At 40.2% G+C, this 27,907-nt stretch overlaps 1 protein-coding gene across 2 annotated transcripts; it reads right to left on the minus strand.

The window, feature by feature from the left end:
* LOC311253301 (rho guanine nucleotide exchange factor 7-like) lies at nt 1-27,907 on the minus strand. Of its 2 annotated transcripts, XM_084347169.1 has the most exons (22): nt 27,479-27,907; nt 26,110-26,193; nt 21,600-21,684; nt 19,933-20,057; nt 19,554-19,758; nt 17,826-17,917; nt 15,251-15,345; nt 14,700-14,795; nt 13,432-13,554; nt 12,909-13,047; nt 12,665-12,724; nt 12,257-12,403; nt 11,789-11,875; nt 11,499-11,577; nt 11,133-11,269; nt 10,797-11,021; nt 10,468-10,564; nt 9,256-9,345; nt 8,673-8,831; nt 6,895-6,991; nt 6,533-6,587; nt 1-5,468 (listed from the first exon to the last, which is right to left on the minus strand). In XM_084347169.1, exons 1-22 carry the CDS (start codon nt 27,641-27,643, stop codon nt 5,346-5,348), a joined length of 2,565 nt encoding a protein of 854 aa, XP_084203295.1. In that variant the 5' UTR covers nt 27,644-27,907; the 3' UTR covers nt 1-5,345. The 2 variants fall into 2 exon arrangements, with proteins under 2 accessions (XP_084203295.1, XP_084203296.1); XM_084347170.1 differs by lacking the exon at nt 8,673-8,831.

The following is a 27,907-nucleotide window of genomic DNA, read 5'->3' on the forward strand; positions in this document are numbered from 1 at the left end:
TCAATATTTTATTCACAGACAAATGGGTGAAATAAATAAAGGGAGGGTAATAACTATTGTAATGACCATCATCACCATCACATTGGAACACACATTACATTTACATCAGTTACTTTCAGTTAAATACACAAGTTAGAGTCAATAATTGGCATACATGGCTTATTTCTGATTTCAGTAATATTTCACTTGTTGGTGAACTTTTAAAGCTTCATAGCTTTAACAAAGGAAATATTTTTACCCCCAAGGCACGTCTCTTGATGCTCATGAGAAATGTTTTCTGTACAAATCATCTTAAGTGTGATCAACCACGCTGAGTAGAAAATAAGCAGTTTTACAAATTAAAATCGTTGTTTAGACTAAAAGCACAATAAAAAAGAAATCATTCTACGGGAAGTTGTATATTGACGTCATAAAAATTATAATAATACTAAAAAAACTTTCCAGTGTTGTATTGCTCAAACTTTGGTCCTGAAACAGAAAGAACAGCGATTCATTTACAGTCTTTAGCACCTAAGAAACTGAAGTTAAGACAAACTAAAATTAACTGCGGTGGTATCTGTGTGACAGTCAGATGCCTTTTTTTCCCATTTTCTCGGTTTGACTCGGCACAACAGGGATTTGCATTTCCATCACAACTTCCTGTCCCAAGGTGTGTCTCCGCTAACAAAGTGGCTCCGCTAATTCAGTTACAAACACGTTTCATTTCCTATCACTTCTTCACAGCTTGGCCCTACTCCAGAGCAGCACAATCTTCTTAATACAGCATCATCAAGGTCTTAAGTGTTTTGTCAGCATTTTTGAGGCAGATCAGGCAATCCATCTAGGAGGAGTACATCACCGTATAAAAATTTTTTATTTCCTGTTGCCAGAGAAAAGAGTTTCTTCCTCTTGAAAGCAAGAATTTTTCCCAGTGATACACTGTGAGCACCGTGCTATTGCAATGGTTGCATATTAACAAGTGGAATACTTCCGCTGTCGGACTTCCCATGAAAGCAACTTAGCATCGAGCATTCACAATCATACTCCGTAGTTCTGCTCTTTTTGGAAGTGTTGCATGTAAAATTTGGGAATAAATTGGACCATTTAAACAACTTAATGTTTCATAGCCAATAATGCCTTGCAACTGCACCGGCATCCAATGAGAATCCACAATCATTACCACATACCACCATCAAGGTGTTAAGGATTCGCTGACCAAATTTGAGTACATAAAAGTAGAGAAAAATGTTATTTCTCTGTTGCCACTCAGCGGCACTATGACTGTAACAGAATGGGGCTTGATACCAAATGTGTGAATGCGAATCATCAATATTTACAGCGCCACCACGGCCACGCACTTGAATGAAAACTCAAGCTTTTAATAACTTTTAATTGCAAAGTCGTTAAGATTGGCCTGTGAAGATTTGATGTTGATCTGGTTAAAGCTTCAGGAGGAGTTTGTTATACACAACAATTAGCACTTCACTCAAAATGGCCGACTTCCTGTTGGGTTTAGGTCATGGCCTCAAGACACTTTTTTTCCGAGGTCGAGGTGTGGTAGACATGTTTACTGAATTTTATACATGTAGAAGAAAAAAGTCTTTGGGGGTATCATTTTAGACCAAAGCCATGAAATACATACATATAAGTTTCATGAGTTTTTGAGCATCTTAAGGGCCTCAAAAAGAGTGGTTTACGTTAGTATAAAAAGAAAGAATAATAATTATTTGCATTTCAATAGGGTTAGGGTCACCGGTCAGTGCTCGGGCCCTAATTATATTAAAAATAATCCAAATATTCACTGGAATCTGAAATTTAAAGGTATCTTTCATAAAAATAGGATGATTTAATAGCTGAAAGTGAAACAAAAATGCTGCCAACAAAAAACGTTTTAATTAAACTGAAAATGTGTGGGACTGCTGCATCTGCTGCCAATGCTCGCAGTGAGCGATGCGTACAATAATCATTGTCTATAAGCGGTAAATCAGTCACAAAAATCTAAAGTCCTATTGCTAAAGTAGCAGCAGCAGCACTAGTGGTGATAGTAGTAGTAGTAGCACTAGTAATATTTCTAACAGAAGTAGTAGGAGTAGTAGAAGTAGTATGGGAAGAGGTAACAGTTATAGTTGTATAGGCTGTAATAGTGGTTATAATAGTAGTAGTATTATTAGTAATATCAGTTGCTGTAGTAGTAGTAGTAGTAGTAGCAGTAGTAATATCAGTGTTAGTAGAGGTAGTAGTTGCAGGTATAAAGGCTGAACTCGTAAAAATGGCTATTGTGTCTATCTGACTCATTGGGAAACAAGAAATGGAGAAGGGGAGGAGGGAGGTGGTGGAGAGGTGTCAAGACTCCACCCCCAGCCATTAAAAGATCATTAACAGGAGGCAGAGAGATACAGTCTAAAACCTAAAAAAGACTGAGACCAAATTAACGTTTGGTGATAAAATTCTGAAAAAAAATAAATAAATAAAATCACATCATTCTGCTGGTTTCTGCTGTATTGTCAAAAAATCTGGTGACATTTATTTAAAATTAAATGAAATAATATATCTATCTACAAATCACAGCAAGATGTTGACTTTCACTATAGAAATACCATTTGGTCACGCCACGGCCACACCCTTCAACAAAAATTACTATTACTATTATTAAATAACTTCAGTTCAAAGGTGAGCAAACTAAATTGAAAATGTCTGTCATCCTGTTGGGCTGAGGTAGTGGCACCAAGAGATGTAGATCTATGTGTGACAGATATGTGCATTGAATTTCATGCATGTACGTCAAACTAGCTGGGGGCTGCTGTAAGAAGAATAGAAACATTTAAATTTTTGGTCTTAAAGTGAGGTGTGGTCAGGTGACTGATGGTGGATTGCTACCTTGAGGCAGCAGAAAGTGACAGCGCCACAGACCAACAAAAATCTGGTCTAAAGTCAAAGGCGCAGTTTGAGAGGCTGCTTTCCACTATTTTAAACATTTCCATGCAAGCATTAAAGTCACTGTAACAAATATCGTTTGTCATTTCATCAGCAAAACTAAAAGCTGTAGTTATAAACTCTCCAGATGGTGTTGTTCCAAAATAAATTCAATGTAAGCATCCTCTCAAATATTTCAAGTATATTTCTTTTTATAGTTATTATTTTGAAACAAAGATGTCAACCATATTATCTGCCCAGGGAATTCATCAGTTTTTTTAATTGTTGCGGTTTACAATTCCTTTGCAGTCTCAAAAAATGCACTATAGGAATTGTACAACATGACAAAACAACTGGATGGAATTTATTGTAGCTGGGGATTTTAATCAAACATACCACGGAACTGTTTTACCTGAATTCCACCAGCATGTCCAGAGCCCCACCAGAGGAAGAAATACCCTGGGCCAGTCATATACAAATATTTTTGGCAGCTTCAACACCTCCCACATCTTCACTTTAGGCTATTAGACCACATTTCTCTGCTTCTTCTGCCTACTTACTCCCAGCTGATCAAAAGGGGTCAAACCATCAACTGTTGGATAGAAGAACTGTTTTGTGGACAGAAGAAGCTACAGCAGCCCTGCAGGTTACTGTTTTGAGTGCACAGATTGGCAAATGTTCAGAGATGCTGCAACTCAGGATAACAACATCAATCTTGAGGAATATACATCTACAGTCACATCATATATGAGCAAATGTGTTGATGATGTGGTGATTACAAATCAATAAGTTCATTCCCAGACTAGAAGATAGAGGGCTCTATCCAGAGGCAAAAAAGCTGCCTTTCAGTCAGGCAACAAGGAGGCATACAACACTTCTAGAGCTAGACTGACAGCTGGAATAAAAGAGGCAAAGAGGAGACATCAGCAGAGACTGGAGAGAGACCTCAACATGAACAGCACTACAGATATGTGGCAGGCGATTCAAAATGTCACAGGCTACAAAAGCAGTAACGCCCACACCATGTGTGAGGCCACGCTGCCAGATGAGCTTTATGCTCACTTTGACCTCCTCAAAAAAAGACTCAGCTTTACAGTCTACTCCATCTCCAGCCTTGACCCTCACAAGTATGCTTTCAGAACCAAAAGATCTGGAGAGGATGCCATAACCACTGCCCGCCACTCAGTCTTCACACAGCTTGAAAATAACAACAGCTACATCAGAATGCTGGTCTATCATGGACATCGCACATCACTGACCTGGTTAAAAAAAATTAAAACTTAAGAAGTTAAGAAGGCTAAATTCCGGAGCCAAATTCGAGTCAACTTTTACAGGGGAGCAACAGAAAGCATCCTTACGGGAAACTGCCATGGTTCGTGTATGGCCCAGGACAGGAAGGCTGTACAGTGGGTGATTGAAACAGCCAAGAACATCATTGGTATCCATCTACCAAACATCAGTAATATTGGTGAAGTGAGATGTCTGCACAGAGCCGTAAGGACACTGAAAGACAACAGCCATCCCAGCCAGTCTGTTCACCCTTCTGCCGTCTGGCAAAAGACACAGAAGTATCGGCTGCCATACCACCAGACTACACAGCAGCTTCACTCCTCAGGTTCAGACTCCACACTCCACTCATTAAAATAGTTTGTTTTGTTTTTGTTGTTTCTGTGATGTAGCATAACATGACTCAGCCTAGTTCTGCAATCCTGGTGTTGTGAAATGATAAATAAATGAATCTTGATCTTTGAAATATATAAGCCCACATAGCATTCTTAATTCATGCACCAGGCCAGTCAATAAAGTCTTTGTGATCGTGAAATGTTATACCTAATGAAAATAAGCATGAGGAGGACTGAAAAATACACATGTAAATGAGAAAATTTGTTTGTCAGATCTCCAAAGAAGGCAAAAAAAATAAAGGAGCATGACAGGAAGTGATGTCATCATGCCTACCAGCTTTTCCAGCTGGTCAAGGCGGATGGCCGCCCACCATGAGTCTGGGTCTGCTCTGAGGTTTCTGCCTGTGAAAAGGCAGGGTTTTTTTTGGTCACTATCACCAAATGCTGGCTCATGGGGGGGAAATGTTGTGTCTCTGTTAAATAATTATTTAAAGACTATGGTCTAGAACTGCTCCAAATGAAAAGTGTCATGAGATAACTGTTGTTATGAATTGGGGCTATATAAATAAAATTGACTAATTTGGCTTCTCAGCTTATCAATCAGTAGGGATGGCTTTGCTGATGCCTGGCAGGAAATTCCTCTTGGTCCACAGTTTGGTCCACAGGTCACTGAGAAGGTTGGAGCAAGTCAGAATGGTGAAGACATGTTGAATAGCAACAGCATGTAGTGTTGGCAGTTACTGTCCACAAAGGTTGAACAACTGTTCATTGGTCATTTGGTCATTTAGAAGTCAAAAATTGGTCTCCATGATGATCAGATACATATTGACCTCAGAGGTTAGTTTCATCCCAGGTCGGGTCATTCATGCTCTTCAGAACTCTCCTGACAACCCTCTCCAGCTCCTTTCTCGCTCGCTGCTCCTCCTCCAGCGTCCTCCTCATCCTCTTGTTGTCCTGGATGAGAAGAAGGGTGAACGAGAAAATCAAGAGAAGAATGGAGGGATGATACCTATTGAGTTTTAGCTTCAGCAGTGACAGTCACTGTGGCTAAAAACGGACTGGAGCATCAAGGGAAACTCAGAACTTCAATTTTAGTAGACCACCAGAGCACAACCGATCATCTATCGCCCGATTTTATCGGCCAATAGATAAATCAGTTGGCCTCTTAAATGGGCCCATCACATTAGCGTATATGTTTTCTGATTTGTGCCAATATGAAAACTTTATTTCACAGACGTAAAGTGCAGAATGAGTGGTTTGGAAGAGAGCAGTGGTGGAATGTGACCAATTACATTTACTCGAGTACTGCACTTTAGTTGAATTTATTGATACTTGTACATTACATGAGCATTTCACATTGCATTTTCTGCTACCTTTTCCACTCCACTCCACTTCAGATGGAAAAGTTGTACTTTTTACTTAACTGCATTTATTATTTACAGTTTACATACAGTTGCTAGTCAATATTTCATCATTTAAATTAATAGAAATTTTTTCAAAGTTAGTGCACAATTCACATAGAAAAGGCCTATTTTAATTTCAGCACAAAAGTTCAACCCGTAATCTCTGAAAAGTTCAGTCCAAAAATACCACATAATTGACTGCTTAACATCAGCATTTAACAATCTGGATGTAAACACATTTCCTCCTTTAAGTCCTTAACAATTCAACACATATGTGGCATTTACGTACATACAGCTAGCACTGGTTTTTAGCCAAAATGAGCTCTGTAAGTGTCCCTTTCCTATCTTTTTGGTTCATTGTGTGTGTGTTTTATATGTATTTTCTGGTTTAGTGTTGTCTTTTGCCCTTTTCCAGTGTTCTGTCTGTCCCTCCTGTTTTCTTGTGGTCCTCACCAGCCTGAGTTTCGCTCCACACCTGTGTTCAATCTGATTAATTAAGTTAAGTTTTTCCCCAGTCTGCTTTCCCTCCACACCTATAAAGACTGATATTTGAATAGGAATTCAATTAATATTGAGAAGTCCTTGTTAGTAATACACACAAAAGTGTAGACTCACCTGTTTGAGTTCCAGCACCTCATCTTTCAGACTGTACACAGTGTCCACCAGGCTCCTGCAGGGACAGAGCCAGCTCTTTACTTTAACACATATAAACCTGATTTTTTATTTTATACATAGTAGGTTTTATACATCTTGTTTTATCTTTACAGTGTTTGTCTTAGCTAAGCTTATAATTAACTAATATCCACTGTTTTATGTTGTATATGTTCCACTCGTTCCACCTCGTTGCGGCAGTCATTTTCTTTCCACTTGGGAACCATTATCAAAGCCTAACCTACTACTGTACTAATCTGTGTTAGTACACATTAACTAAACTGTACACCACACACACAAACACACCTAGATCTCTCCTCTCTCACCTCTCCTCCACTACAGTTTGTCCATTGCTCCTGGTTTCCTCCACTATAATCTTCTCCTCCTCTGGGAACAACATGTGCACGTCCTTCCTGCTGGAACCTGATTGAACAGTAACAGCAGTTTAACTTATTATTCCAGTGCAATGCACAAACACTTAAACCTGCGCACACTTTAACTGGTGAACACAGAATTCCATGAGGATGACATGACATACAAGCTTGGGGTGCCTTACAAACTTACAAACTAGAAAATAGATGATATTACTTTGACAATTTACTGATGTAAAGTGTGGACCAGGAAACAAGGGGATACTGACAAATAATGGATTGACCGGATTCAGGCAAATCAACATGCTTTTTTTTCGCAGCTTTCAAACATCGAGACCTTTATAAAGCGTTGCCACCATGTGGATATAATCAGAACATTAAACATAACAAAATAACAATTTTGATAACTGATTTTTTAGCAAAAATGGCAAAAAGTTCCAGCTTGTCAAATGTGAATATTTTCTCTTCTTTGAAAGTAAATGGGATGCCTTTAGATTTTTGACTGTTGCTCAGAAAAGACATTTGAAATAGTCACTGCTGGCTCTAGGAAACTTTGCTCACATCTTATGGGCCAACCAATTAATCTATTAGTTGAGAAAATAATTTGTAGGTTAGTGGAAAAGAAATGAATAGAATCCGTGGTTTGCATGTTCAAGCAAGTGGGTCAAAGAACACCCAGGGATAAAGCTGCTTAGGAAGTGATTACACACACACACACGCCATTGCATGGACAACTGGCTCTCTCTTGCTTATGTACCCACCAACTACACTGTTACTATTACTATTCAAGTGTTTCTTTTTTGTATGCAGTTAAAGGATAAGTACCGTTTTTTACAACCTGGACCTTATTTCTGTCAAAACATATGGTCATTTACTCACCCAGATAACTTTGGTGTCATTCGGCGTCGTTCGGACGAAATTAGATCCAGTGTAGCGCCGATATATCCATATAATGGGAGAGACGGGGCAGCGACACACAGCCTCTATATAACACATTATCTGCCACGAAACTAGTTCATTTCATCAATATTTTGTTATGAAATGCTAGCGCTATTAGCCTCTGAGTCCGGGCTCGTCTATTGTCAACATCCGGGGTCTGTAGGCTGATCTACTACCTCTGACCTGGAAGATGTCGTCTCTGAGCTGCGCGCGCACCCGCGACAGCGCGGCTTGTTTACCTGTAGCTGCTACTGCTAGTTTGACCCCGGATGTTGATAACGGACGAGCCCGGACTCAGAGGGGAATAGCGCTAGCATTTCATAACAAAATATTGATGAAATTAACTAGTTTCGTGGCAGATAATGCGTTATATAGAGGCTGTGTGTCGCTGCCCCGTCTCTCCCATTATATGGATATATCGCCGCTACACTGGATCTAATTTCGTCCGAACGACGCCGAATGACACCAAAGTTATCTGGGTGAGTAAATGACCATATGTTTTGCCAGAAATAAGGTCCAGGTTGTAAAAAACGGTACTTATCCTTTAAATATACTGTACCATGGGCTATATGCTTACTGAAGCTACCATGCACTCATGGGAATGCACACAGGCTCATACACATACAAACACTATGTATTAAAAACATATTCAACTAATATACACAGACATACACACAGTGGGTAAAAGGTTTGGGATGATATATATATAGATAGATAGATACTGTACATTGATCCCTAGTTGTTAGCACGCCGGTTTGCTTGAATGTCAGTGTGTTCGAACACCAATATCTTACGAGAAAATGAGGCAGTCCTGTAACTCGTGGCTGTCCAGATACTGTCATAATCTGAGTCCTCTGACTGGTCAGAACAATGTAGGTTGCCGGGGATGCCGGCGACGGTGAGGCTGATGTCAGCAAGCACATGGTTGTGCATGAGGTCAGTCCCTTGCCAGGCTTTATCAGACCAAATTAAATGTAGGGGGGATGAGAGCAGGAGTGCAAACCATATTGGATAAAGGATAGGAGTTTGGAATAAATCATATTGTAGTTGTGGATAGTTTTTTTAAAACATAAATATGAGATTTGAACCAAATTCAAGAAAAAACAAAAGGAAATTGTTTGTGTGGGATAAATAATATTACATAAGTTAACAACAGTAAGACAAAGATTGAAAGAAGGATGATGGTGAACATATGGATGAAGCAGTTAATGAAGAAAACAATGTTTGGAGGAAGTGGAAAGCAGAGGAGCGCAGGGAAGACATGTAAGAGAGAAGAGAGAAAGACATTGTTAGAGCTGACAATAGAGAACAAACAGTGGTTAATAAGACAGCTAGCAGTGTGTTAGCATGTACGCGAGTGTGCTGAAGTGTACTCACTGGAGTTGAGAGTTTGTCGTGTCTTGGCACTGGTACAGTAGGCCTCGATCACTTTCAGTATCTGAGCGTCCTCCTCCAGAGCTGCTGTGCCTGAGAGACAAGGACAGGGTGGAAGATCTCATGAGATGGTAGAGGACTTTCAGCTACACGTCCTCTGGCAGCCACATGAGAGATGTACAGTTGTTTGGAACGTTGCAGAACAGCTAATTTCAGCTGTAACCACTGTACAACCCAAAAGCGAGGGTTAAAGTACATGAACTTTGACTGGAGATGAACACCACAACTGTGTTAATTTCATGAACGAAAACTAAAATGTTCGTCAACAGCTCTTCTAAACCCCTCTCTCTCCCCTTTCACAAGACTGTCACACTGTCTGTCTTTCACTTTTTCATAAGGATTACAAGGATAACATGATACAACATCATACATTGTTCAGGTGAACAGTTAATGGTGGATTCATGAATGTTGTGAGAAGGAAACTAGTCCAGGTGATACGTGTGAAAATCTTTCACTTTGTCACAAAAGCATGAAACTTGGTACAGTTGTACAGTTTGGGCCCTGGATATTTTCAGATATGGGTCAATTGCAAAAAATATCATCTGGCAGCCATGGCGGCCATTTTATTTTCCGCCATAACTGATGATCTCAACTACACACCTGTTACGTTTTATGACTGCAACTTGCACAGCTATGGTGCTATCACATTGACAAAATCTGCTTCTGTGGATGGTTTCCACAACAGTAGGTGTCACCAGGACCACATTTTGCCATGATATGATATGCACAATATCTGAGAACCTTGGCTAGACTGTCTAATAATGTCATGTCTACATGCATGTTGTGTAGAACTTTTTGTGAATTACTGTAACCCTGATAATACAGTAACTATAAATTAAATATTAAATTCAGTATGAACTTGGCAACTTAGCTGAAAGCAACTACAAAGAACTTTTATTTTTTTGTTGATTCTGGCCCCTGTCATTATCTTCTATATACTTTATTTATCTCTTTCCTGATTTGTTCCACATTTGCCTTATTATTCTGGTGAATTCTTGTCTTTTTGTCCGTCACGTTTCAACTTCTGGTTTTAGCACCTCCACTCATTCCAACAACAATGACAACAATGTAAAACGTGCATTTGGGAGCTCGAAGTTACGCAGCCATCTTCTTGTGTCACTCCACTGGGAGTATCATGATACACTGCATACTTACTTTTTCTGACAGTGAAGTCCTCTTCTGAAGGTTTCCTCTCTGGCTTCCTCTTAGGGAGCAGCTTCTTCATGTTCTTAGGACTCTTACTACTCATATCCTACAAACAACCACATAGAAATAGGAATGTAAGTCCAATCTCACTCAGAAAACATATAAATCTTTGCTCACATCCTGCCACATTATTCCACTGTGATAAGGCCAAGTGGATGAGTTAGGAAAATAATTTAAACATCCTCAAACACCCTGAATGTCACCATATCCCACTATGACCAACAAATACAGTATACCATAAAGTATAAGGCCCATTTTAGTATACCAATGTACAGCACCTCCTTCTGGCAGAGAGCAGCTGAAGGCAGGAGTGGAGGCGCAGGGCGGAGGCAGCTCAGGCTCCAGGGTTTGGGGGTACTCGGTGGCTCAAGCGGCCCCCACATGGGGCTGCTGCTGTGGGACGTCCCACATGAAGACGGATGGGGAAGGGTGTGGTAGGTGTGTCCGGTGCTCCCTCCACGAGACTCTGAGTGTCTGGAGGGAGTGACGGGATGAGAGGGCAACTGGCAGAAGCAAAAGGAAGTGGGTAAAGTAGAAACAGAGCCAGAAACTGTATGAGGGCAATACATTAGAATATGATCGACTGACTAACTGGTTAATTGACTTATTCTTACCGTGTGGCAGACGGACTGATGCTTGTGCAAGTGTGCTGGGGTGGCAGGAGTGTGTGTGTGTTTGGTGAGAAGGTCCAGCCAGTCCTGCAGATCCTGCTGACTGTAACAAGCCACCTGCATCCGCTCACACTGGCCACCTGCCACCACAAACACAAAACCAAAAGTGTAACAGCACAGACAAACAGGCAGAGATCACACAGACAAACAAACAAGTGTAAACACAGTGAATGGGAACCTGCCTTTTAGCAAATTCCACTCAGGTAATCAGTGTAAAGATACTAAAATCATGCTGGTGTCAGCTTAAACAATGGAATTCTATAAATGAATTGAATCTGGTCTACTTGCTGAATGAGAGTGAGGGCTGACCAGATATTTCAAAAGCGTTCCTCAGGTTTTCTCCATCTTCTATTCTTGAGATGAGCATTCCTGACAGTGGCATCCTCCCCTATTGAGACACAATGTGTGAGTCAGTGGTCCAAAGATCAAACCACCAATGCTCGTTGGAGTTTTTGAAGTCAGTGACATAATAATTGACACATGCAATTTTGCAATATTTGTGTGCTTCCTATAATGGTAGTATGAGTGTTTTGTCTACCGTACAAGTGTGTAAATTAGAGATCATTATGTATGTTTAATCCCATTTAATGTAAACTTACCTGATAGATGAATCCACTCATTCTAAGGCTGGCAGAGAGCATGATCAGGGTGTGAGGGAAGAGGACGAGGTAACGTTCGTTTAACTCCTGAAAAGCAGACACAAAGTGCCTTAAAATGTGTGTATAACGGTCTCATATGTTCATTTTGGGACTGAAAGCAACCTCAGGGTCCATTTATACCACACCTGTAAATAAAATATCCTTAAGTGTGAACCCAGGCCTCTTACAAAAGACTGAGGTCTCATTATGGCGTGAGAGAAGTGTGTCTTTAATTAAAGCTGCTAACTTCCTGTCCATTTGACAGTTAGCAAAGCCTCTTTACAGAGTTATCTGTCCTGATTGGATGAAGTGAACAGTGATTACTGTTTTACATATAGAGCTATAGAGCTAACATTTATTAAAATATATATCACTTACAGCAGCTTTAAGGGGAAACTGGTCAGGTTGTGTGGAGGTTGTGATGGGTACCTGACAGTTCTGTGTGTGGACTGTGGCCTGGGACATGTGAAGAACAGGTCCCAGGCTTTTGATGTCATCGCCCTCCCAGTTTCTGATCGGCTCTGTTAAAATCTGCAACTCCAGGTCCTTCTTCTTCCTCACCACCTGACACTGAGCCTGAACGAACACAAACACACATTCAAAAGGCACATAAATGCACAGAAACTCTGTGAAATGGTGGTGTAATCAACACAATTCCACTTTTAGTATGATTTGTAAAGATAGGGAAATTGATTAACGTGAACATTGGCAATCAAGTGAAAAAAAAAAGACACACATTAGAAACACATGCAAGTATGTGAGACTAAAACCAATAACTACTCAGCCACAAGAGTAATCTAACAAATATAGATTCATGTGTGTGTGTTTGCATCTTACTGCAAAGCTTTTAAAGGCCACTATGCAAGCATGAAGATCAGCGCTGTCAGGGTGCTGGTCCTAAGACAATGAGGAAGTAAAGCATAGAATAGATTATTTTCCAATATCCTGCATGCAGATTCAGATCCTGGCAAGTTCTTGTTTAGATGAAAAGGCGTTAGGGGTTCACACAGTTCATCGTAATGTTACTTAATATTGATCTGTATGTGTACAGGTCAAAACACACTGATAGATTGAAGCTCACCTCCATGTGTCTGTCCAGTTCTTTCAGCAGCATTGGGAATCTCTCCAGTCTCGTGAATGGTTTACTCAGACTGGTGGTCAGAGTCAGGATCCCAGGAGGGGGCGCCCCCTTTGACTCCATGTACTCCCCCAGTTCCTCACTGTTATGCACACACACAGACGAACACACACAAATACATTCACACACTTTTAGAAACCAGCGCAGATGTTGCTTTCTTTTTCCAGCAGAAACTTTCATAATTGTGGTTGGAAAAGCAGGCCTGAAAACCAGAATTATTATAGTTTTGTATTTTTCACTAGCTTTTATTTTTATCTTTTAGTTTCAGTTTGTTTCCAGAGTGTGTTCACTCAAAAAATAAATTTCCTTCTGCCAGTAGGGGTTCGCTATGACTGTAACAGAATATTGGCATGTAAATGCGTTCAGGCTTGGACTTACAATGTTTTCATACTTAGATGTAGTTTTTATTTTAGTTTTAGTTAACTGCAATAACCTTGCTGCAAACAGAGTATATCTCCGACTATACCTGTGTTGTGTGAGGACGTTGACGGCGAATGGGTGGTTGGAGCAGTAGGCCACATAGAGAACCTTTATCCGGGGCATCAGATTCTGGAAGAACCCCCCGATCCTCTGCTGGCTCTCTGGGAGTCTGCACATACAAAAAACACATGTTAGACTGGTTAACAACTGCCACCAGTGGCCTTAGGTGCTTAGGGGATTCATATGTGTACAATGAATACTGTATAATACTCAGGAAACATCTTTAAATACCATCTGGAATACAAACTCCAACAATATTCACATCAAAGCTGCACTCAAGACCTTTAAGGTTCCTCCTCTGCATACCTGATAATTGATTTTCATTACAAATCTTACAAACTTGAACGTGAATTGAAATTTCTTCATCTCTTTACACTAGCTGCTGCATCTCAGACAAACAGATTGTTACTTCAGGTGACCACCAGATGTCCCTGTTGCTTTAACAATGGTCTTCACTCAGGCCAATTTTAGGCTGAGCTTCAGTCTGCCTACTACCTCTATTTTAAGGTGAAGCTGGAGGATGTATTGTTGTTCAGAGATGATAACCTGAGCAGTTCATCAGGGTTTTGTGCAGGTTTCAGGAAGCCAAATTAGTGGATATTTAAGAGCTTTTATTCTCACCGGGAAGGGAAATTAAAACCAATAAAAAATATATAAATAAATAAAAAACAGAATAAAGATTTTAGAATTGAAATGCTAGTCAGTGAAACACTTAGTGTGGGGGAGCAAAATACACATACTGTACTATTAAATCAAACTGCGACTAGTTATTATTTTCATTATCGATTATTCTGCTGCTTATTTTCTCGACTAACAGAGTAATTATTTGGTCTGTTACATGTAAGAAAATAGTGATTAACGCCATCAAAGTATCGCAGAAGCCTGAAAATACATCTTCAAATTTCTTGTTTTGTCCAACCCGAAACACAAAGTTGTTAAAATAAGCAAATCAATTAACAAAACAGTTGTTGATTAATTTTCTATTGACTATTACCGATTAAATCTGTTGTTATTGTATCGTGATGAAAATACTACTACATCAATAACTACATTTTACAGCTTCTAAGGTTTCATAGATTTTATACTGAACTGTTAATATTGTAAGGTTGATTTTCATAGATATCCCCATGATATTACAGCAATGCATATAACAAGAAAACCTTTTTTTAGACAGTTATTGTTATGAGATCATCATATGGCCAGATCATCACACTGTGCATTTGCAAACGGACAGATATAGACTGATGCACTGACTTTGTGTGCTCCTCCAATGACTGAACCAACATCTGCTGAAAGGTTGAAATCTCCTCCAGGTTTCCCTGGATGTGACTGATGTCCACACTGCTGAGTCTGCAGAAAAGAGGAGAGTTGATTGAAAGTTAAGACAGGTGGTGTACTTACATGCTCAGTCTTTAGTTTATTTCTCAAACCATCCTTACACTCATAATTGCCTGTCATTATGTAGGGTTGTCAAATGATATAAGCTGCTCACGTCAGCCGGGCACATCTATCCATCTATCGTGGACTCCATTGGGCCTAACAATATATCACATAACGTCTGCTGCAACAAACATTTTCTTTACTTCATTCACTCGTCTCTCCTGTTGAAATGTACTTGTACAACATATGCCATATATGTGGTACTGTATATCCAGGATCCATAGTGTGATACAGTACATGTATCTGTGCTCTTTGGACAGATAATATTGGTATTGCAACACACAGGATATGGCAATGTATGTAGCACTGCCTCTAAAGTCTGACTCTGTTGAATAAAACAGTAAAAAGTATAAAAATAACCCGACCTGTCTGTGGGGTGAAGTGAGCGCAGGTAAGAGCCCAGGAGACTCTGCAGCTCCCTGGAAAATTCACTCTCTGCTTCCAAGATGTTTTGTAGGACCTTAGAGTGATATGACACAAAACACACAGATTTTAATTACAGTCCTTATATAGTATATAGATATCAAGAATAAACAGTGAAAAGGTGAATGAGAACAGTTTTAAAATGGCAGTTTTGACAATGCTCCCTATTCCTTTAACCTATGCTTGGCTCATAGCTACTGATAATATGAACATTCAATTATTTAGGCAAGTAGGGCTATGGAGGAGAGATGTCTGTACAGATTTCCATATTAAAAAATGGATAACTTTTTTTTATAATTAATTTTTTATTTGAGTCTCTTTTGTTAAACTCTATATTTGTACCACAAATTTCATACATTCCATAGTTTAGTAAATAAACATGTTTGCACACTTTTATGTAGCTCTACATTAAATTTGTGGATTATAGACATGTGGACAATAACCAAAGACCTAAGAAAAAACAAACAAACAACAAAGAAATAAAAATCCTAAATCCTCCTTTTAGCTCTTTGGCTGATATCCATTGTGATCATATATCCCCAAAAATGCCCCATTCATCTGCATTTTAGCTGTGGCCTCCTTAATGAACACCTCAATCACCATATGCTGCCTTTGTTTAAAGTTTGGGGATTGTGGCTGTAGGCATCTAATATCTAGAAAGAAAGAGCAGGTGCAGTAATCAGAGGAAGTAACTTCAGGTGTGGCTCATTCACCTGACACACCTGCCGCTCTGCAGGTAGGTCTGTAGCTAAAAACACAAGGAACCACACAAACAGAGTGGGAGGGGAACTCACAACAACATTTCCATTACATGAGAACCTCATGGGAATGTAATGATTGTTTGGACTCCAGATCGTCCATTAATTTCTGATAATGGACACCTCGTCGGACATCATCCCTTACTCACTGGATTGGAGTGTGAATCAGAACAGTTATAATCTCATCCATTAACATATGCTCTGGCCATATGGCATATGCATGTATCGAACTGTGCCGTCAATACTGAGTCGGTTTAAATCACCATTCAGCCTGAAAATACAGATATAAAGATCCATATCGCCCCATCCTAATAAGTTGGTTGAAGCGTTCACATTGTTCAATTAATCTATAAGCTGCTTTTTAATGGGAGATGTATTCTGTAGCAAGCTACAGGAGAATGATATCAGACTCTATGGTAGCTGTAATATTGGCTCAAGTAGCTTCCCATGTGTATGACTCCACAGGATAATTGGCTAATCGCTCCACAATATCAGAAACCTCTCTGAAATTAGGTTTCTGGTAATTAATTTCTGCATTGTTGATGCATCTCCCTCTGGGTCTGGGGGTAGTAAAAATTTAACTGCATTTCAATTGCAGTTGTTTATCTATTATATTTTTTATGTGTTCCTTTTTTAATTAAACATTGATGTGAAGAGGAAACGGAGGGGAAGCCAGTATAGACATTGGCAACAACAATATGGTGAATATTGTGGCGTTTTCAAACTTGAACCTTGAAACTTGAAAAGTGTGACCTTTAACAGACTATACAAACACATGGAGAGAAAAAAAGCCCAAAGCCTGAGTTCTCTGATTATACAAGCTTGTGTTCTGAAGCTTTTTGGAGACTCCATTAGAAGAAAAACTAAGCTTTTACTTTATAACTTCTTTTTATTGTGTATTTCTGTATGAGAACATCTTTGTCCCCAGGCAACGTCTGAGAGTAAGTGAATGCAAAAGAGAGACTCAGGTACCCTGACCACAGATGGACTGACTAGATAGACTGCTGGAGCTTGTTGCATTATTGAAACACACACACATAGACTGGCAGAAGCCAACCCTGGGGCAAGGCTGGCCCAGAAACCACTGGGATGGAAAACATAACCTACTTTTCATCTGCTGCTCACTCACACACACACGCTAACACAGACGGCATGTGCTAGGACTGCCATGAAAGCTCTACAAATAATGGTTATACAGACACACAGAGGAACAGCTAAACAAGCGTTGATGGGATGGATGGATGAAAAAAAATGATTGAGAAAGTCCACAAAAGCAGACACAGAATACCCACACCAAGAACTACAACTATAACCAACACTATAAAGATATTTGAGCATCCACCAGCTGTGAGTGCAGATTAGAAAAAATAATACCGATGGCCTGTTACTGCTGTACACTGCAAGACCCAAAGAAGGACAAACTTCAGAGACCCCATCGCTCACCACTGGCGTTACACTTGAGATAGATTTTCAAAACTATATTTATAGTTATCATTCTTGGTGTGGAAGGCCCTTAAAGCTGCACCGTAAGAGAAAGAAAGAACCAAAATGCAAGCAAATGAAATCCACTATCGGGGTAATGATATCTTCACAAATTGAACTGTTACCTGTAAATTTGCCTTAATCCTTGAAATAAATGCAACAAAGTCTGAACTGAACTAGTCCAGAACATCTGGCCATCATAAAAGAGTGAGGACAGTTTTAACACACACATGCATGCAGACACATATGCTGAGTTCCTTCAGAGTGTGATGCTCACCACATTGTAGTAGGTCTTACTGATGATAGTGGTGTCAAAACCTTTGGGGGGGCTTTTCAGTGTCCCAGACTTCGGCTTGTCTAAGGTCTTGTCTATACAGAGAGAAAAGAGAGCGAAAACAATTCAAAGAGCAGCTGGACACAAGAACAAGGACAAAGCCGGCCACATCAAGTTACACTTAAAGTGATGAAACGATCACATTAGGGCTTGGCAATATATCAATATATCGTTATCATGACATGAGACTATATACCATCTTAGATTTTGGATATCATTATAATGTGATATGGTGTTGTCTGTTCCAGGTGGCCAGATTACACCGCATTACAGTAAACTGATGTCATTTTTCATGTCTCCTTAAAGAAGTTCCAATATTTTCTGTATTATTTCCTTGCATTGTTGTGGCTATACACTCTACATAACTCTAATATAGGACGACCAGTGATTGACTGCTTTCATTTACTGACTCCACAATGTCATTTCCCTGTCCTGGTTATTATTTCTTTCAACAGCCAAATATAACGCATGCTGTCATATTCTTCAGTTCACCATTGCTGTTTACAGACACTGAAATGTAAAGACAGAAAACTCTGTTTTTTTCTAGATAATGGGAAGCTTCATGTATGGTTTGTACTGATTAGAGGAAGTAAAAAGCTCAGTCTACTATGGAGAATCTACTGTCATCAGGATGAAAGATGTTTTTTGACTAGCTTTAATTTTCTTCCTTGTTTTAACTGAATGTTGGACTTGGAGCACAAACAAAGGAAGGTCTAATAACTCCTATATAACCTATAGTTCTGCATCTTCTTCTTGACCAAAGCTCAGTCTGAATATCACTGATTTATGTCAGTAAGACAAACGACACTTGCAGCTTCCTATTCACCATTCTTTACATGACAAAGCCACAGCTTTCACCAAGCTTCAGTCCCTCCAATTCAAGCCTGCTATCTCACATATCAAACTCCCACTGGCCATATGAATCTACCATTCCTGTCCTGTCATGCTCCTTGTTTTCTGCTGTCAGCTTTAAGTCAGTTCCTTTCTATACAGCAGCGCCGGAACTTCCTGTCTTTGTGTGCGTGCAGCGCTTCCTTCCTTTGTTCCTGCCTCTCCTCCTCAGAAAGCAACACAATCAAACGAGCCATGAGGAGATGTCTATTACAAGCACAGGAGGCAGCTGCTAACAGCCTCAACAGAGCTCAACATGAACTCATTAGCACTCAATGTGAGGTCAGAAATGCAGATTAAAATGTAGTCAATGAGTCAAAATTTGTAACACATAGATTCAAATAAATTGTTGTTGTGTGAGTAGAAGTGCACGTGAGTCATATAAAGACAGTGTTATCCCAGGGTCAGCTCTTAGCCCAGGGCTAAAAACAGTATTGCGCTAAAAATATACAGAGGGAAAGCCCTATCTGAATTTAACCTTCAACAGACTGTGCTTTATCTCTAACACGAGACCAAAACTTTGTTTCAAATGTTAATTTTGATGCAATTTAAATCAAACTGCAATATCATATTGGTAATTGTAATGTTGCAATCATGGTAAAAGCACATGCAAAAATATTAAAATAAACACGCTGGTCATTCTGAGTCATTCTGAGGCTAAAGAACAGTGCAGACAAGAATAGTGCAGAAGTTAACATGAGACTTTGTCCCAACTGCTGCAGAAAATGACCAGGGAAATAAATGATGCACAGCATCTGAAGCAGTAAAAGCTGCACCCACCACTTCCTTTCAGCTCCCGAACATAGTTACTGGGAAACCACCCACTCTTGCCATTGAGTGAGCCTTCCCACCAACCTCCGTCCTCCTGCCGGCTCACGCTAATGATGTCGCCCTTGGAGAATGAGAGTTCGTCCTCATTGGTCTGCTCAAAGGCAAAGCGTGCTTTAACCAGCACGTGGCCACACCCACTGCCCTCCGACATGTCCTGAGGAAAAGATGAGGAGAGACGGAGCTGACTGAATCTGTACAGGCTGAGTGTGTAACAGATACTGGTGGTTAGACAGGGGACCTGCACTGGGTGAATATCTGAGTTTAATATCAGTTTTACATATCCATCCCAAGTCAATGTTGTGTTGTCGCAGTTGTCGTGGTAACTCACCAGGCTGCGGTACTGAGGTGGCAGCAGTTTGGAGGAGCGACTCTGAGTGTTCAGAGAGTCAAATGATTTGATCCTCAATGTTGACGAGCGCGGCACACACACGCTGTCTTCAGAAACACCTGAATCTGCACACAGCGGTTCAATTAATAGTGTAGTTAATCAATTAAAATACCTAAATTTATAATAAGATACTGATACTACTATTAATAATAGAACAAAAGAGCATTTATCAAAGTATAATAATTCAGTGTAATGATATTATTGCACATGATACTTGCACAATCAGAACTACTTTTAACAATATGAATAAAAATACAACTTTGAGGGAACAAAAAAAGGGACAAATTAAATACTGCAAACATGAAAAGTGTGCCTTAAAAAGATGAAAAAAATATAACAAAGAGACACACCAACCCCATGATAAAAGTTCTAAAAGCGTATCTACTGTATAAAACACAGATATGTCTATACACATTAGGCGACTTGAGGCAGGATGAGGGGGTACACCATCCCCCTTTTTAGCAAAATGACCAAAATACATACCCCTTGTTAACCTGCCACCCCCCCTTGTTCATTCTAGGGGTTTAGGGAGCTGTTAAGCCTGTTAAGCCCTGTTAAGAATTAACAAATCACCCTCTGCCCATATATACATATCATAGCCTCTGCACCATATTGACATTTGTACAAATTGTGTCACATATCATATTAACATTACATGTTAATTAGAGATGTAACCATAAACCGAATTTGCGATATTGTGGTTAGTGGCTAGTTTGCTCGTAAAGCTCATGGATCTAACAAGTGAAATCAATATAAATGCATTCTTGCTGTTGTTCTGTTTGAACAGCAGAGAGCACAATCATACTGCTCAAGAAGACGGACTCCCGTTATTCAGAATCCCACCTGCGTTCTCATAAGACCTGCCCTATTCCGCCTCTGACTGGTTGGCTTCGTTGGTTGCATTGTCTATGCTGCGACAATCAAAGTGACGGTGTGTTTACCGCAGTGAAACTACAGCTCACAATCTGCTGTTTTCACAACCAACCGCGAGAAATCATAACTTCAACCCATTAACACCCAGACAACCACTGAACCACAGTAGGGAAATAATAACGTGCCAGTTAAGCTGACAGAGAGTTTCGTGGCCTTCGTCTGCTGGACAACAAGAGGAAGGGAGATTGGTGAGTGCCGCAAATCTTTTTCTTTCATTTTTAAATATCACGATAAATGTCATATCATGGACTATTTATCGTTATGATATCGTACCATTACTTTTTGGTATCATTACATCCCTAATGTTAATAACCTCACCTTCTTATTGGGAGGTGTATGGGATGGTAGTGGAGTTACAGGCGACAAGGCTGAAGCATTTGTGTTTTTAACAAGACCTCTGGACACCTCCAGCCATGTTTGTGGAGACCAAAACAGGTATTTTAAGACAGTCATGATGTTTTCCTAACCCTAACCAAGTGGTTTATGTGTCCTAAACTAAATAGAACATAAACCTAAGAAACTGAACCTAAGGAACGGTAAAGCTGCAAAATAAAGAAACATAAATTTTTAACTTATATGTGTTATATGGTTTTGCTAAACTTTCAACATAACATTTATTCTGGCAATTGGGTTGGACACACAAATAAACATGCACACGTGGACAATAATCATACCTTCAGTGGCTTTATTAAGGGCGACCAAGGAGTTTAGGACCTTGGAGAAGTTCAGTCCCTGCCGGAGGTCATTGACCTCAAAAGGCTAAAGGAGTGAAAGAAAATAAAGAATATAAAATACATTATAGAACAGCCATAAAGCATAGAGGGTGTGATCAGAAGTGCATAAGAAAGCAACAAAAATTGTTTTCTGAAACACATTGTAACAATGTTTACTCAATGCATTCAACAAAGTCATATTTTTTAGAAATGATGGTTTTGCTCTTTTACATCACATCATTGTTATTTACCTTGCATCAGCACTCATTAAAAAAAAAAGAAATCATATGTCAGCATAAAAATAAAGGAATACTGAGTTTAGTGGGGGTTTACATCTTTGCTCCAACTGCAGTCTGGAGCAGGATTACTCAAAGTCTGAGCTTGCCCTTGTAATCTCCCCCATCACGCACACACACAAACACACACATACGTAATCAAAATACCTCTGAAGCCCCTAATCTTGTGTATACCACCCACTGACTGACTTCTATATTGCCGAAGTGTGAAGGTGGAATAATCTGGGGCGTGAAAGTCGAAACTGAAAAAACGCCCACTCTCTCCATCTTTGTTCGTTACCGAACCACTCGCAGCACTAATAGAACAAAACCACCATATAGAAGGAATCCAGAATGATTACTCAGAACATATAATTAGTCTTTACGCAGATCATTTATTATTACACCTGCACCACCCTTCGACTTTACTAAAAGAAATATTCAAAATCCTTACCAACTTCTCTACTACACGCTACATCACACCACACAATAAACTAGAACAAATCAACTATTCTACCATCGTCCAAAGATGCCTGGGATTCAGATTATTTATTCTTACTGCTCCCCATCACACCCTCTGACAAATGGTTCAAAACACTAAACTCACCAACACCCTCAATTTTACTGCAAAAAACGGAGAATCTCACTTTCAACATTACAAAACGCAAAGTCACAAGGTGGCCTCGATGCACCAGACTTTCTTCACTACTTTCTGTCAAATCTGTTGCAATATTTATTAAAAACTACAATAACCCATGGCTAGATTTAGTACAAAATCAATGTAAATCACTTTACTTGCAGACCTCCCCTTCCTACTACAAGCAATCAAGAGAAAGGACTACCACAAGAACATTACAGTCACTGAAAAACTCTGCACGATCTTGGACTGCAGACTGCCATCGTCCCATCACTTTGCTTGCTGGGAGACTTGACACAAGTTACTATCCCAATTCAATAAAGAAACACATTACTCATTTCTCTAACCCTCGCCAAGAAATTAATCTATTTCAGAAACTGGAAGTCGAAAACCTCTTGCCATATCACTCACTGGATCAACTTACTAACAGAATATATCTCAACAGAAAGAATAACAGCCTGTAAAAAAACAATGTATCAGTCTTTAATGACACCTGGAATACATTCATAACTTATCTAAACCCCAACCAGAATCCAACACAAAACCAAAGCCACTTACATGACCGCATATCCCACCCACTACTAACAACACACTGTAAATCCTTAATCTTCTTACCCACTTTCACCTGTCAACACTCATCATTTTACAGACACATCGGCCATTACACATACAGCATGATTACTATTATTATTATTATTATTATTGTTATTATTATGTTGGGGGGGAGGTTGGTTCTTCAGATGCACACACACCTGCATTACACCTTCACTCAGCAACAAACATATCTTTCCTTCTATCTCTCTACCATTTTACTGCTAATTCTTTATATAATTATTATTTACTTGTTATTGTTGAAATATTAATTGAATTATTATTATTGCTATTATTACTTTCACTACTACTATTACTATTATAATGTTTCTCCACCTTGCCTGCAGTCCACCTGTGGTAAATTAAATTGATTGGACATGATTTGGAAAGGCACACACCTGTCTATGTAAGGTCTCACAGCTGACAATGCATATCAGAGTAAAAACCAAGCCATGAGGTCGAAAAAACTGCCTGCAGAGCTGAGACAGGATTGTGTCGGGGCACAGAGGGGGAGGGGCTACATTTTTATTTTTTTTTGCCGCGTTGAAGTTCCCCAAGAGCAGAGTGGCCTCAATAATTCTTAAATGGAAGAAGTCTGGAACAACCAGGACTTTTCCTTGAGCTGGCCACCCGGCTAAACTGAGCAATTGGGGGAGAAGAGCCTTGGTAAGAAAGGTGACCAAGAACCTGACGGTCACCTGAGCACCAGAGATCCTGTGTGACTATGGGAGAAACTTCCAGAAGGACAACCATCACTGCAACACTCCACCGATCTGGGCTTTATGGCCAGATGGAAGCCTCTCCTCGGTGAAAGTTTGCCAAAAAGCACCTAAAGGACACTCAGGCTGTGAGAAACAAGATTCTCTGGTCTGATGAAACTGGTCTCCAGTTCTTGAGTACAGCCAAGTCTCCTTTTTTGCATAAAAATGAGCGAACCGCAGGCCGACAGGAAGACAGTAACAGGCCTGTCCGAGACCACTCCTGCAGCAGCTCCGACGGGTCACCTCCAGAAGTGCTTATGAAAGTCTACAGGCAGTCCCTCAAGTCCAAGAGCTCCAGCAGGAATAATTTGCCCCACAGCAGCAGTGAGCTCATCCAAGGAAACGTTGGCATCTTGTGCTGCTCTGCCCCTGGAGCCCGGCTGAGGAAGCCCCTGCAGCAGCTCGTCCACACAGTCACTGTTAGTCTTTGATCTTAAATGTGGGCGTTATAGAAATCTACAGCATGCTGTCTCATCTCAATGAGGTCAGTGGTCACCGTAGCATCAGGGAGGCGGAGAAAGACCATCTGTTTGATCTGAGAGACGGACTTCTCCAGGTTGAAAACGAAGGAGGTGGGTGCATCCCATGTCTCTAACACTGGTGACCTAACCAAAGCCCCTTTAGCTCTTTCATGTAAAAAAGGACGTAGTTCCTGTTTCCTCTGCTGAAGCTTATGACTGTCTGTGCTGTTATGAGTGTATACACTGTTTTCCAAGATCCTTATTTCTTTTTCAAAATCCTCAATGAGTCTTTTACCTCTTCCTGTGGAATGACCTGTATATTGCTGACAGGCCTTGCCTACATCCCACCACTGTCTTAAAGGAGCACTTTGTGATTCCGAGCCACCTGCTACATCAAATATGGGGGGCAATTTTCTTCCACTTATCCAGGGTCAGGTCACGGAGGCAGCAGGCTTAGAAGGGTATTCCATACATTCTTCTCCCCAGCAACGCTTTCCAGTTCCTCCTCCTGGGGGATCCCGAGGCACTCCCAGGCCAAATGAGATATATAATCCCTCCAGCGGGTTCTGGATCTGCCCCGGGGTGTCCTCCCAGTTGGTCGTGCCCGCTAGGCATCCTAACCAGATGGCCGAACCACCTCAGCTGGCTCGGAAAAGGAGCAGCGGCTTTACTCCTGCCTCCCCACGGATGCCTGAACTCCTCACCCTATCTCTAACGCTGATGTCGCTGGGGTGGCCTGCTGCAGCCTCACTTGACATGGACATGCGCAGCGCAACTCACACAGCATGTGTGGCTACTCTAACCCGCTATCATGGACGCTGAAATGAAAAGCAAAAAGCAATGCCACGCACATGTGCTGCTCACGCATCCAGTGTGACCAGCCTGTTTTGTACCAGTACCTTATGTCAGAGGATTCTGCCTTTTTCTTATCATGGGTGATACAGTACTTTCAATGTTGTCTTGTCTTTGGATGTGGGGCTGCGATGCTTCTTGCTTTCATAGGAACATAAAATTGGAGAAAAATCTTATTGTTTCTGTGCTCTTGATTGAATTGCAGGGGACTGTCGGGCCATGGTGGAGGTATGCGCTCTACTGTAGACTCAAAGAAATTAACTTATCCTCATCGAGCAACGATACATTTTGCAGGTTTAAAAACATCTTATGGGAATAAATTACAACCTGGTATGTTATATGAGAATACCCCCCATTTTCATTATGAATATAATATTTCTAAAAAACATTTTCACAATCTGGAAAACTATTGACAAAGCCATTATTTCCAACTTATAAAGCATTTATAGAGGATGACTTATAAGAAACAAGTACCATAAAAACAAACATGGAAGATATGAGTAACAGTGGCTTTACACCAGAGTCTGTTTGTCTTATGGATAACTGCAGTGTATTTAACACTATATCAATGTGTTTAGACGTTTGAAAGGACAGTAGATCTATCTGTATTCTTATTGTTCATGATAAAGGTATATCCAAAAATCAATTTGCCATCACAACTACATTTACTCATAATGACACCTTTCTATGTGGCTCGTCCTGACAACAATAACTGTTGCTATCTTGTGCCGTAAATAGAAGTAATGGCTAAACATGAACCATAAAAAGACGGATACATAAGTTGTAAAGGGTGTTTGGAGAGACCTGTAGTTATGTAGGTGTGGTGAAGGCTGTTATCCAGGCTTCACACTATGGAAGTGCATTAATAAATACATGACCGGTACGTTAACTCACCTCCACATTGAAAGCCCCGCAGCCTTTAATGAACTCGGTAATGTTCCTCTGACACTCGCTGTCGCTCCTCGGTTCCTGGAAAAACTGCACAGAGAGAGTAACTAAACACTGGGGGAAATATTAATAAACACTTCATTGAGGTGTTTCAGCTCTTTTGTAGCGTTAATTCAATCTTATTCCGCTGCTGCTGCTGCTGCACTTGCCACTTACAGCTTACGAGCATCAAGCTAGCTAATAAGCCACGCTTCCGGTTAAAATTTCACACTAAAAGCATTAATTGAGACGTTTTCATCCATTTTGTGTCTTGGATCTCATTTAAAAGTAAGATTTGACATTATATTATTGATGCCTGTGGTTAAATACCTAATATTTCAAGTGTATCTATATGTTTTTAGTTGCTTCTGAGGGGGCATTTCTTTTGTCTTCATAGCTTAATCTGCCAAAAGCGCATTAAGGATATATAAAGTTGCAAAACACATTTTATTCAACTATGATTAATTAAATCTGCTGCCATCACAAAAGTGAAGTAGCTCCTAAAGCTGTGTCTTGAGGAGGTAAAATTTATTGTACAGGCAGTGATCCAAAGCCGGAGACGCGTTTTATGCCCTTATTCTGAAAGGAGCACTCTGTTGCAGGAGTAGGCTACTTTGACAGGTTTACATCTCCCAGCAGAGGATGTGACGCTAGTGTGTGTGTGTGTGTGTGTGTGTGTGTGTGTGTGTGTGTGTGTGTGTGTGAGAGAGAGAGAGAGAGAGAGAGAGAGAGAGAGTCACAGTAGTATCGAATAAGTAAATATAGGTAGTTGGTTTACAGTACTTCTATTAGCAGTATTACAGTAATGCATATGACTAAATGTATACAGGATTAGGTCTCAGATTTAGTACATGTTACACGTCACCTTCCATTTTTTTTAAAAATCTTTTTAATTGTATTAATTTGAATGAACATAATTATGATTACCTGCATTCTCTATATGAAATAGTTGGTGTTGACAGCAGGCTATAGAGCAGTGGGTCAATCAGAAATATCACAATAATTAATAATAATATTTACCAGGGTTCACCCCCTTTACATTTGTTTTTGTTTTGTTTTTTTTAACATCAGAAAAAAATGATTCTTAATATAGTCTCATGACTAATGTATGCTATTTTTTTAACCACACAGTTAATTTCAAGGCAGGGATTTGTAAATCTTACATATTTTTTTACTCTTTAACACTGCTTTATTTCAGGAGCCACATTATATGTCTGAAAATTGGGTTTATTATTCATAGAAGTAGAATAGAAGTATTATCTTTGCTTTTTCTATTATTTTTTATAGCTTCTCTTTTCCTTCACAGTCCTCTGTCCCTCTCCATCCATCCACTTACTTTGTCCACAGTCCCGGGTCTGAGCCGCTGCAGCAGCCTGCACAGCACCGCTCCATCCTGCAGAGACGTCTGGAGGAAAGCCTCCGGATCCGAAATGCTTTTCTTGGGCGACTCAAGGACTCCCAGCGTTATGAGCCACGTTACCGTCCGCTCGGCCGAATTCATGGCTGGATGTCGTTGTCGTTAAAAAAAAAATAACAATAATAAATCAGGACAGCAGAAACAGCAGCTCTCTCCAGCGTCCGCGCTCTCCTACATGTGGTTCATCCAAAATGAGACAGGAGGCTCAGCCCCGCCTTGTTGGAGCATTACAGCTCGGACTGACAGGATCACAGAGGCTGTCTTACTAAAGTCCACAATAGAAAGAAAAAAAAACAGATGTGGAAATGTGAAGAACAGCTGGTTCCTCTGTGTGTCTCTCAGCGGATG

The sequence above is a fragment of the Pagrus pagrus genome (assembly GCF_965226575.1).
Source record: "Pagrus pagrus genome assembly, chromosome: 24".
In the NCBI taxonomy this organism is placed as follows: domain Eukaryota; kingdom Metazoa; phylum Chordata; class Actinopteri; order Spariformes; family Sparidae; genus Pagrus; species Pagrus pagrus.